At 47.0% G+C, this 12743-nt stretch overlaps 1 protein-coding gene across 4 annotated transcripts in view; it reads right to left on the bottom strand.

Moving 5' to 3' along the window:
* Nucleotides 1–12743, bottom strand: part of SETD1A (SET domain containing 1A, histone lysine methyltransferase) — a 45331-nt gene that overhangs the window by 24074 nt on the left and 8514 nt on the right. For all 4 annotated transcript variants that reach the window (XM_084806057.1, XM_084806056.1, XM_084806054.1 and 1 more), the window contains 9 exons: nt 10803–10898; nt 9556–9826; nt 9357–9463; nt 8639–8862; nt 7144–8194; nt 3534–4427; nt 847–1023; nt 573–660; nt 315–448 (listed from right to left, as the gene is read on the bottom strand). In XM_084806057.1, the coding sequence (XP_084662183.1) occupies nt 315–448; nt 573–660; nt 847–1023; nt 3534–4427; nt 7144–8194; nt 8639–8862; nt 9357–9463; nt 9556–9826; nt 10803–10898 (3042 nt within the window). The remainder of the gene's footprint in view (nt 1–314; nt 449–572; nt 661–846; nt 1024–3533; nt 4428–7143; nt 8195–8638; nt 8863–9356; nt 9464–9555; nt 9827–10802; nt 10899–12743) is intronic.

Genomic DNA, 12743 nt, shown 5'->3' on the forward strand with positions numbered 1-12743 from the left:
CTGTTCTATTATATACTGTGTACATCGCCCAGAGTGGCTGGGTGACCAGCCAGATGGGCGATTAATAAATTTAATAAATACATACATACATACATACATACATACATAAATAAAGGGGGACTCCAGGGTCCAGACCATTGAAGTATTCTACAATGAAGACCCAGCCCCCGACTCTTACAGTTTCCTGTCTGATTTGTCAGAGGAAACAGAATATAAGGGGGGATCCTAATCTACAAAGGCTTCTGGCCGACGCGCCTCCACTAGATGGTCCTAATGCTTGTGGGAACAACTAAAAAGGGATGCTGTTCTCTCACCTTCTCAGAGGACGAGTCCTCAGATGCCTCCTCCCCTTCACTGTCCAGGCAGAACAGTTTTCGCCGTTTTCCTGGACCTTTGATCCGTTCATCTTCCCTTTTGGAGACCTTGGGTATCTGTGAGGACTCCTTATCTGCATAGTGGAATGGAAAAAGAGTAGGATGGAGTTGATTTGAAAATGAATACACAAACCCCTCCCTTGCTGATCATAAAAGTTTTTAAACTGCCCGTAAAGTTCTGGGGGTGAAACAACTTACCCTCCTCATCCTCTTCAGCAGGAGTAGACGGTCGTGGCTGCTTCACATCGCTGCCCTCTGAGATTTCGGATGGCTCTTTCCTTTTCACCTGAAACAAGAGCAGTTGGTTCCCTCTGGCGAGAAGGGCTCAGCGAGCCAGTGGTCAAGGAAGCGCTCAAACCAGAGCCTTTGTCTCTTAAGAAAAATGACCCCCATCCCACCCACAGCCTCCTGAACAAACCAAGACTCCAGATCCTGCAGCTAGCTTACAGCCACAGCCAGCTGTGACCCTCACCTTGAAGGATGGGAGCCGGAGAACTCCTCGAAAGCCGGTCCCAAAGCCAAACCCCTCCAGGCCACCAGTGCCACCACTCTTGGCCCAGTCAACGAGGGACAGCAAAGCAGGGTCTTTCAGTTTGGTTTTGTCCTTCTCCTCTTCCTTGACTGGCTGTTTAACAGTACTCTGGAATGGCTGAAGATGAGACCAGAGCATTAGTGACAGTGGTGAGGGGGAAGAGGGCTAAGGTTTAGGGTTTGTGGGAGGGAGGTGGTGGTGGTGGTGGTAGTGGAACAAACCCTTTCAGAGCAGTAAACAGCCGAACAAAGTGGAGAACACAGAGGCACATCTGATAATTATTTTAGCAGTGTCTGTCAAAACATTATGAAATAATCTTTTGACAAGGTGCTTGGAGAGGTTCATGTGACCACTTCCATACTGGATCCTTGCTCCTCTTGGCTGATAAAAACTGGCAGGGAAGGAACAGCTGGCTGGGCCAGGGAGGTGATTAATGCCTCCTTGTGAGGGGGGGTGGTCCTCGGCCGCCTCAAAGAGGCAGTAGTGAGACCGCTCCTAAAGAAACCCTCCCTGGACCCAGAAAACCTTAGCAATTTTAGGCCAGTGGCAAATATTCCTTTCCTGGGCAAGGTTCTTCAGTGGGTGTCTGCCAACCAGCTCCAGACACTCTTGGATGAGACTGATTATCTAGATCCATTTCAGTCAGGGTTCAGGCTGGGTTTTGGCATGGAAACAGCCTTGGCTGCCCTGTATGATGACCTATGTTGGGAGAGAGACAGGGGGAGTGTGACCTTGTTAATTCTCCTTGATCTCTCAGCGGCTTTCGATACCATTGGCCATGGTATCCTTCTGGGACAATTGTCTGAGCTGGGAGAGGGAGGCACTGAATTGCAGCGGTTTCACTCCTACTTGGATGGTTGCTCCAGAAGGTGCTGCTTGGGGAATACTGCTCGGCCCTGTGGATTCTCCCATATGGAGTGCCACAGGGGTCGGTTCTATCCCCCATGCTATTTAACATCTACATGAAACTGTTGAGTGCGGTCATTCAGAGTTTTGGGGCGCATTGTCATCAGTATGCTGATGACAAGCAGCTCTATTTCTCCTTTTCATCATCTTCAGGTGAGGCTGTGGATATGCTAAATCTGTGCCTGGCTATGACAATGGACTGGATGAGGGCTAATAAACTGAAACTCAATCCAGACAAGGCTAAGAGGCTGTTGATGAATGGTTCTTCTGATCGGATGGAGGGTGCTCAACCTGTTTTGGATGGGGTTGCTCTCCCTCTGAAGGAGCAGGTTTGTAGCTTGGGGGTTCTCCTTGAGCCATCTTTGTCACTTGAGGCTCAGGTAGCCTCAGTGGCACCAAGTGCCTTCTACCAACTTCAGTTGGTGGCCCAGCTATGCCCCTATCTGGACAGGGATAACCTGGCTTCAGTTGTCTGTCCTCTGGCAATCTCTAAATTAGATTACTGCAGTGCACTCTATGTGGGGCTGCCTTTGAAGACAGTTCAGAAGCTGCAGCTCATACAAAATGCGGCGGCCAGATTGATAACAGGGACCAGAAGGTCCGAACACATAAGACAGATTCTGGCCTGCCTGCAGTGGCTGCCTTTATGTTTCCAAGCCCGATTTAAGGTGCTGGTTTTAACCTATAAAGCCTTACATGGCTTGGGACCACAATACCTGATGGAGCACCTCTCCCGACACAAACCTACCCGTATACTACGCTCAACATCTAAGGCCCTCCTCCGGCTGCCTACACTAAGGGAAGCTTGGAAGACGGCGACAAGGGAGAGGGCCTTTTCGGTAGTGGTCCCCAAATTCTAGAATGATCTCCCTGAAGAGGCCCACCTAGTGCCAACATTGTTATCTTTTCGGTGCCGGGTTAAGACCCTTCTCTTCTCCTAGGCTTTCGGTAGTATATGGTAAGTGCTTAATCGATCCTGGAATGTCTTATGGTTATGGTTGTTTGCTTTTGAGATTGTTGTTTGAAGTTGTTTTAGATCTGTTTCTTTTGTGTATATTGTCTGTTCATGTTTTTTTATGTAAATGGTTTTTAATCTCTGTATATTGCATTTTTAATCTTTGTAAACCGCCCAGAGATCTCCAGCTATTGGGCGGTATAGAAATGTAATAAATAATAAATAGCACCCCTTCTATCTTTGAATGCACACACACTCCTTCCCAACCCGCGAAACCTTGTTAGGTTTATCTGCTCAGCTTCCATGTCCCCAGCGTTGCTTCATACCCACGTGCCCGGCTCCTACATCCTCACTGGCAAGTCTAGCTCCCATCAACACATATCATGCCACCCCACACCTCTGCTCAGCTTCTACCTCTCCCCATTGCCATTCAACACTTCATCTCCACCCTGAAGTTGCAGCAGTCTCAGGGTGCGTGGCAGCCCAACTTCAGTGTATATGTTACTAGGAAGACATGCAAAATTGTCCGTGCTCCACCTACGTTCCCCCAGCCCCAATTGTGAGAAAAACACAACTTAGCCCCTTACATCCACATGCCAAACCACCCAACTGCTGTAAATCAGGCACCACAGATCTCCTAGGTCTACTAGACTCCCATGACCCCTCAACACTCCATCCCAGAGCTGGGATAAGGGTAAGGAATCCTGCCCCAAGCCATCCCAGGACTAGGGATCCTGGCCTCTTCAACCACCCCTCCACCGGTCACCTTGGCCTTCTCCTCTTTGCGCTCCCACCACTTGTCAAAGGTGTTGAAAGCCACATTCTCCACCATCTTGCGGTTGAGGTCACGCTGCATGATGCTCTTCATCTCCTGCATCAATGTTTCAAGGACACTGTCTACGACGGAAGCGTGGGGGTCCTTGGGGAGTGGCGGAGGTGTGGCCACTTCCTCCTGGTACCCCCATGGGGCTGCCCGGAAATCAAGGAGGCGTTGCGGAGGCGGCAGGGGAGGCTGCTCTGAGGAATGCTGCTGCTGCTCTGAGGCCCCTACTGCTGACGGCTGCTGCATGAACAGCTGGTCTCGCTGGAAGTGGCGATTGCCCTGCTCCAGCAGGTAGCTGTGGCCATAGAGGGGCCGGCCACAGAAAGAAGCTGCCTCCCGGTGGTAGGAGAAGGGGTCCTCGAACTGGCCTTTGCCTTGACGCAGTTGCTGCAGACGGCTCAGCATCTGGGTCTGCATCTGGAAAGACATGGGCATCCCGCCCCACTGGTTGCCCAGCCGGTTCATCAGCTCCATGGAGTTGACAAAGTCATAGATGTGGGGGGCTCCCCGGCCTCCACCCACCACGCTCGCCCGGCCCCTGAAGTCCGACAGGCGATGTGCATGCCGTGGGCCGACCTGGCCATAGCTAGAGAGCGAGTGGGTTTTACCCGCCAGGTGTGGGAGGGAGACAGACATAAGAGGCTGTATGGGGTAGGTGGGGGGAGGCTCTGGTCGGTGGTGGGGAGTAAAGGATGACACGCCCAGCGGCATGTGGCCCAGGGCTGATGGCATGACAGAGAAATGGGGTTCAGACACCCCTGTCACAGGGGTTGGGGGCTCGACCTCTGCTTCATCCTCAGAGATTTCCATGTCTTCCCCAGATGACTGTTGAGATGCCTAATTAGAAAGGGGAAGGAGAGAGAGGGTGACATTGTGAGACAATTGTCCACCTTTTGCCGCATGAATTATCTGCATCCCTGAATGCAAGTTAGCAACCATCTCCTGTGGCTCCCAAAACACTATCCCCACTCCTGCCTAATATTTACTTGACCTATCCAGCCCCAACATTATTGCTGTTCCCATCTTATGTTAAAAAAAAATAGGCCTTTTAAAAACATCTGTCACAAATTAACATTTCACAACACTAGAAGGGTCGGACATCTGAGTCCTGGCTTTGAGAGTTTAGCCTCCTCCCATTCACAGATCCAAGAGATACCCCAGTAAGTTCCTAGATCTCAGAGTCATATGAAAAATCTTAAAACAGCTGAAAGCAGCACCTGCCAAGAGGACTGATATCCAAGAAATGTGGCAATTTTTGTAGACAGGAAACAGGATTTCTATAATCTGCTTCTTCCTACACTCCATCTTTGTTTTCTTGACACCAAAGCAATTAACTACTCCACCCAATGTTTACAAGGATTCAAAATTTGCCAAACAAAAATGACCCCTGAAATTTTGTGGCAAACATGCAAATTAAGCTTAAACAGTTTTAAAAAATAATTTGCGTAACTGTTCTCCAATTGAAGAAAGGAGTGTGTATGCATGCACTCTCTCTCTCACTCACACACACACACCTATATACAGTGGCGAGAAGTTTGTGAACCCTAATGATAATTACTGAAATTCCATAGTTTTACCATGATAGCCTTCATGAATCAAAACCAGTTCTTTTCTAAATATCCAATAGGGTTTATATTAACCAATTCTGTGTCTTGTGAACTGAAACAACGTATAAATTAGGCAAACAATGAGTACTTAAGAGCCAGGGTATGTGGAAAAGTAAGTGAACCCCTGGTTGCATCAGCTCAATTAAAGGGAATAATTAGAATCAGGTGTATATGTAATTAGGCAAATAATCAGGGGTGAGTTTGGGAGGCCCCACCCTATTAAAGGATCAGAAACTTTGAGAGTTTGGTCTTTACTATATGGTTGTGTGGAAACACATCATGCCAGGATCAAAGGACACATGAGGACCTCAGAAAGCCAGTTATTGCTGCTCATCAGTCTAGAAAGGGTTACAAAATCATTTCTAGGGATTTGGGGCTCCACCAATCCACTGTCAGACAGATAGCCTACAAACAGAGAAGGTTCAGGACCACAGTCACTCTACCCAGGAGTGATCGTCCTACCAAAATCTCTCCAAGAACAAACCAGCACATCATCCAGGAAGTCAAAAAGAATCCCAGAATAACATCCAAGTATCTGCAGGCCACTCTTCCCTCGGCTAATGTGAGTGTTCATGACTCAGTGATCAGAAAAAGACTGAGCAAGAATGGTGTTCATAGGAGGATAGCCAGGAGGAAACCACTGCTCTCTAAAAAGATCATTACTGCCCATCTGAAGTTCGCTAAAGGTCAGATAGATGGTCCCCAAGACTTCTGGAACAATGTTCTCTGGACAGACAAGTCAAAGGTAGAACTTTCTGGCCTCAGTGAGAAATGTTATGTTTGGCGAAAAACAAATACTGAGTTTGAACAGAAGAACCGCATCCCAACTGTCAAACATGGTGGTGTGAATGTGATCATTTGGGTCTGTTTTGCTGCCTCACGATCTGGACAGCTTGCCACCATTGACACAACCATGAATTCTGCAGTTTATCAGAAGATTCTAGAGGACAATGTCAGGCCATCCGTCCATGAGCTGAAGCTGAGCTGAGACTGGGTCATGCAACAAGGCAATGATCCCAAATAAGCAGGGAATGGCTGCGGAAAAAGAAATGTCGTGTTTTACAATGGCCTAGTCAAAGTCCGGACAGAAACCCCATTGAAATGTTGTGGCAGGACCTGAAGGAGCTGTTTATGCAAGAAAGCCCTCAAATGCCACTGAGTTGAAGCAATTCTGCAAGGAGGAATGGGCCAAAATTCCCCCAAACTGATGTGAGAGACTGAACAACAGTTACAGGAAATGCTTACTTGAAATCACTGCTGCTCAAGGGGATGCCATCAGGTACTGAATTTAAAGGTTCACATATTTTTTCACACATGGATACTGAATGCCGAATCAGTTGTGGATAAATAACCATTGAAAAAGCATCATGTTTGTGCGTCATTTGTTTAATCAGGTTATCTATTGTTCTTTATCTAGGATTATGGGGTTAGAGTAAGATCTAATAACACTTTAAATTGGAAATATATGACAATCCTAAGGGGTTCACAAAGTTTTTCTCACCACTCTACATTATATACACACAAACACACATGCTTCCTGCAACAAAATGTTGCTGTGTGAAATGCTCCTGTTCAAGGCAGCTAGTGAGGCCACCTTCCAGGATAATCTATTCCCCCCAACCCTGTTTTTTTCTGGTCCCCATCCCACCCACAGAGACGCCCATCACTGTCTGGTCACTGAGCATGCTCAGACCTTATTAGACCATTTAGGTTCCCCTTCCCCTATAAAATGTTTGTATTTGTGCAAATCTAGCAGTTCCCCCCAAGCCTGCTGATACCTCCCTCTTATGTGTAGACAGTATTATATAAGGATCTACAGAATGAGTTTGCTATTAGCATATACGATGATCTCATTCTACGTATGCAGTGTGTGTGTGTGTGTGTGTGTGTCTATTTTTTATATCTACATACACACAAACAGCAAATTCACAATCTTCTGATCTTACTCTATCTTGCCCATTGGCTTTGGGGGATTCTCCTCCTGAACCTGTGTCCAATGCTGGCACCACATCTTCAAAGCTCACTGGAAGGGGAGGAGGTGGAGTGCAGGGCCCATGTGGCTCTGCCCCCTTGAGTGCTCCCTTCTCTTCCTCTTCCTCTTCCGTGTCTGAATTGAGGAAGGAGAACTTGGACCTCTGCTCCTTCAACAGCATCTCAATGCGGGAGTCCAAGCTGCTGTGCTGAGCAAAGGGGACGCTCTCATTGGTAGTCTCCGGTGCAGGGGAGCCAGATCGGGCCGGTGAGGTCTGGACAGCAGGAGAATGGGATCGGTCATCAACCCCTAGAGCCGTTGTCACTACTGGACTGATGTTCTCTTTTATTTCCTGAGCAAGAAATTCTGTGGGAGGGAGGGAATTGGCGGCGAAGGTTTCGGCTGTGGGGAGCAGCCGGTAGTCTTGGTCCACGGTGTGGGGTTCAGCAGGTACTGAGAAGGGCTCCGGAGTGGCTGCGTAAGACGGGTAGAGCACGCTTGGTGCTGGGAAATGCTCTGCACTCTGCTGAACAAAACTGTGGCTGTTCTGGAATTGAGCACCATCTGATGCTGTTGTCCCAGATGAAGAAGAGGAGGTGGTGGCGGCGGCAGTGGCAGCAGCAACAGCAGTAGCTGTGGAGGAAGGAGTAGTATCATCCCGTTGGGAGCGCTCCCTATGACGGGAATGGAAGCCAGAGTCCTCTCTTTGGTGGGAGCGATGAGAAGAGGAGGAGGAGGAGGAGGAGGAAGGCCGCCCTTCTAAGGTGGATGAGAGACGCTGGTACCGGCTACTGCTGGCTGTGGCAGTGCTGACACTGCTGCCACCGTCAAACTGTTGACTATAGGGTGGGTAGTGATGGTCGTTGCTGCGGTAGTGAGAGGAGGACGAAGAGGAAGAGGAGGATGAAGACGACGATGAAGAATAATGCCGACGGGAGTAGGAGTCTGAAAAGCTGTTCTCATGCCGGCGGGATTTGTACGATGTTGACTCTGGCTGGTAGGTAGAGTAGCCTGGAGTCCCTTGCCTTCGAGAGATAATCAAAGAAGAAACAGTTCCGTGAGCACTCTTCTCTCTGCTCTCTCCTACTTAACTAGCCGTGAAAGGCTGGTTCAAGGGCATGAATCCTCTGAGGCCACTCCCTCACTGCTTACGGCAGGGGTGCAGAGCCTCTTTCAGTCCAAGGGCCGGATTCCACCTCATCTTTCAACCTCGCTCCCCTCAAAGTACCAGCATATTTTAGCTGAAAGCTCTTACTGCCAGTAAGTAAGCCTTCGGGGAGGCGTTTCAACCTTTTAGAATGGGAAAAAACTGCACAAAAGCCAGAAGGCCACCAAACAATTGGTGGTTGGGGGAAAGGGGGTGGGACCTCCTAGGGAACCTGAGAGCTGTACTGGGATCCCAGGAGGGCTGGATTTGGTACTGGGCCTGAGGTTCTGCACTCCTGGCTTGGGGCGGGGGGATCACCTACCTGCTGGAGTAGGCAGAATCTTGGGAATATGGTGTTCCTCCCCGAGGCGTATATGGAGTCCCCTGGGACGACTGTGGTGTGTACTGGCCATACGAAGAGGGTGTGTCTTGCCGGCCACTCGAATAGGGAGTGTCCTGAGAGCAAGGTGTGCCATTGCCAGGCGTTGAAGGCATTGCATTGCTTGGGTAGGAGGAATCGGTCGAGTGGCGCCTTCGGGACTCTGACTGTAAAAGGAAAAATGAGAACAGCTCAGTCTTCAAGTAGGAGTTTCTCACCTGCAGCTGAGATGTATGACAGGGGTCTGCACAATCAAGTGGCTCATACCAAGCTACCTGAAATGCAACCACCTCTAGGGCAAATATCAACAATTCAACCACGGAGAACAGAGGATCATGACTGCTCCTGTTTTGTTTTGTTACTCTGGCAGATAAAGCGTGCAAGTGTCTAACTGGAGTCTGAGTAGATTAGCTCAGGGCATCAACAACCAGTAGGTGGCAAGAGCCCTGCAGGTGAGCAATGAGTGTAGCGCAGCACAGGGAAGGGACAAGTGTGGTGGTGGTCGTGGGAATACAAGGGCAGAGTAGAAGGATGGCTAATTTCCTTATCAGGAGTTTGGACCAACCAATAAATAATAAAAAAAGAGAATTCATTGGTTGGGCCTCTTAGTGGCCCCAAAACTACTCTGGACAATTCAAACAAGAGAGCTTTGCAGGCTTACTGAGTCTGCTGGGAACTTCTCATTCAGTGTTTTGCCCCCAGTGGGAACAGTCTGGGGTGTATAGGAGCCATTCACAATCAGCTCATAATACTTCATTCGCTGCTGACCTGTGGACAGAAAAAGCCATTTATTGGAAGCGGACACTACTTTGAGCCAGGGTGGCAATACCAAACTGGAAAGATGTTTGAAGGGGGACTACCTTTGATGTCGAGCTGGGCATGAATGATGTTGCCCATGACCGGAGTATTGTGTAAGTTCTTTACGGTTTCCTTAGCTCCCCTTGTACTGGTGAAGAGCACCTTGGCTAGACCCAGGTGCTTGCGGTTCTTCGGATTGTAGAGGATCTCAATCTCCTCAATGTCGCCATACTTTTTGCACATCTCCGCCAGGAAGGGCTCCTTGATGTTGTCATTGAGCCGGGCAAAGGTCACCTCCTTCAGAGGGATCTGGCCCACATAGAACTCATCCAGCTGCAGCAAAGACAGAAGGAGAGATGGGGCGAGGGGGCTAAAATCAATCACCAAAGGCCATACTCCCACACCCCAGTAGTTCAGAAAAAGCATCCCACACAACTGGTAATGGCCAAAAGTTTTAACACATGCTGGCAAGAACAAGAATGGGTTCAGAAATCACACAGCTGCTGGACAGACTTCCACCGGTCTTGTCCAGATCCCCAGCCCTCCCGATTGCATGTGTCTTCATCTCTACCCCAGAACAGATTACCTGAAACACACCTCATTCCTTTCCCACTACTACTCTAGAAATGTCCAAAAACAAAACTGCCATCTCTATATAAATCCAGATGTCAGAACTAAAGCAAACTATCTTAAATATACTTTGGATCTTCTAAATTTTCAGAGCTTATTCTGAAGGCAGATTCTAGATTTTTCTTTGAAGAATGTGTCCTCCTACTTATTCAACTTTTTACTGTCCAGATACACATCTGACATTTCACAACAACATAATTCAAAGGAATACCGCAACATTTAACACGAGCAAGTAAATACTATTCTGTTTGTCTTTTCTCTTACCCCAAAAAGTCATTTTTCCCTTTCCTGCCCTCCCAAATCTCCCTTCCACAAGAATTTCTCCTTTTAAGATGGGATGTTGGAGCCTTCCTCTCTAAGACGTGACCTTGGGGTTTTCACGCCCAAGGTCAAAGCTGATAGGACAGTATTTCTTACACATATAGTTCCCAGATCTCCCCACAACTTAACTTCCCCCACTGTGGAAAGATACTTGGAGATGCAAGCAGGTCCCAGAACTATTTAGGGTAGAACTCAGTCAATGTATTCACAGCATGACATGCAACTACACATGCACACTTGACCACTTGGGGATATCTGCCTCCAAGAAAGGCAGATATGGCACTGATGCTGCACTGATGAATTTGGAGACTGGAAACATTAGGAGAACAGAAGAAAAATAGAGGACAGTGTAGCTTACCTTAAACTTTGGGACAGGGAGGGAAAGGTCTCTGTTTTTGGACCATATCCTGTGCCTGGGATCCTGAACATCACGCACGGGGTCGTGACCCGAATCCTTGATAAAGGGAGACTTTGTTAGACAACAATGACAATTCAAAAAGCCTTTATGGAAAAGAAACATCCTTGGTACTGTCCCCAATAATTGAAAAAGGTGGTGCAGGTGGAGGCTAGATTGAGAGCTCCTAGGTTCTCAGAGAAAAGGTGGGGAGACAACTGGGATAGAGTTCAGATCACATACTGTGATTCTCCATACCACCAGTTGAACACAGGAGTATCATAGCCAAACAAGTTACTCTGGGCATTCAAGCAGCAGCATCTGAATTAACCAGAGAACAACAAGAGCCCCAGATTTGGAAAGAAGTAATTATGTACAGCAAGATATTATGTATGCCTGATCCCAGCTATTGAGGACTCCTCCATATTATTAAGTTGTCATTTTTTCCATAGTGGTTTGCCATTTGTAATGGAGAAAGATCCTCTTCTGTGCTAAGGAAGTAGATGTGCACATGTGGCTCTCATCCATGAGCAGCCAACTTTCTTTTTAAACCACTCCCACACTATAAGAAATGGCCCTGTATATAGGTGGGCCCACATGAATGAGCTGTATTAAGAGCTGCGCTTGAGGAAGGCTATAAAAATCAGTGTAGATGCGGCAGATCAAGCAAATCTTTCATATTTACATGATCTTATCCCTGCTGCTCGATTAGGAAATTCCAAGTGCTTCCAAGAGAATTCTGGAATTAAAAATGGGATTCCAATGCCTAATATCACCCAGTATGGGCTTCAGACCCAAGAGTAATTAAAATGTCTTAGCTCTGAGGTTTACCAGAGAGACAATTGCACCAGGCAATTAGAACAAGATCATTAGTACCCTTTTACTGTTTAGAAAAGAATCCAGATAAGGAGGTATCAATGTTTAATTTAGGTTTATGAGTTTCAATTAGTAGAGTCTCGTAGGGTCATTAGGTCAGATGGGCCATCAGGTAAGTGACCAAGAGGCCACTTGGTCACTTAACACTGTAAATACGTAAGAAAAACAAGCTCACAAGACAGGATGATATCAAGTGAATGTGTCTGCGCCAAAAACATACCTCCAACATGTGAAAGAAAGTTAAAATGTTTAGATAAGTAGGTTGGTATACAAATTAATCTCCATTAGAAACTTCAAAATTCTATACTCTTATTTAGACATATGAAGGTTTAGAGTAAAAAGGTTATCTTTGGAATTCTTGGATAAGAAATATAAACTGTAGTAAAAATAGTGTGGATGTATTTTATAGCATCCAAAAAGTACATAAAGGAGCCTCAGAACATGCAACAGTGGAAGCTATCCTTTAGGATCAGCTTTCCCCAACATGTTGCCTGTAGAATCAACCTGGTAAGCTGATTATCACTGAGAACTAACAAATGTACTTGACTCTGCTTAGAAGCCTTATTTAAGAAAGTTAGATGTTTCATGTGTTTGAATTTATGCATGCGTAAGCTCTTGTATTTAGTACTGTTATGCTAATATCTTGCAGTAAAAGACAAAAAGACAAAATCTTGTCTGAGATAATGTTTCTTAAGAACTAGAATTCTGTATTACCCATGTCAGAGTGAAGTATTGAACTGGCTCTAGATAGTATCTGGTTGAAAGAGAAATCTATATACACAGTAGACCTGTATAGACAGGTGATCAGTGGTTGACAATGTATTGACAATATAGTTTGAGAGAATCTCTGAACCAGGGCATATGCCACATACAACAGGATTTAGATCTGCGCACAAGTTCCACTTCTGGCATGGACTCATTGTACAGCCTTGGGCGAGTCATTCTTTGTTTCCATTATACAGATGGGGAACTGACCTACCCTCACTATTAGGAGGGTGAAGACAAATACCATAAAGCACTTCTGCAAAC

This window comes from Heloderma suspectum, chromosome 6 (assembly GCF_057233095.1).
Source record: "Heloderma suspectum isolate Gila_16-S chromosome 6, 16-S_ref, whole genome shotgun sequence".
In the NCBI taxonomy this organism is placed as follows: domain Eukaryota; kingdom Metazoa; phylum Chordata; class Lepidosauria; order Squamata; family Helodermatidae; genus Heloderma; species Heloderma suspectum.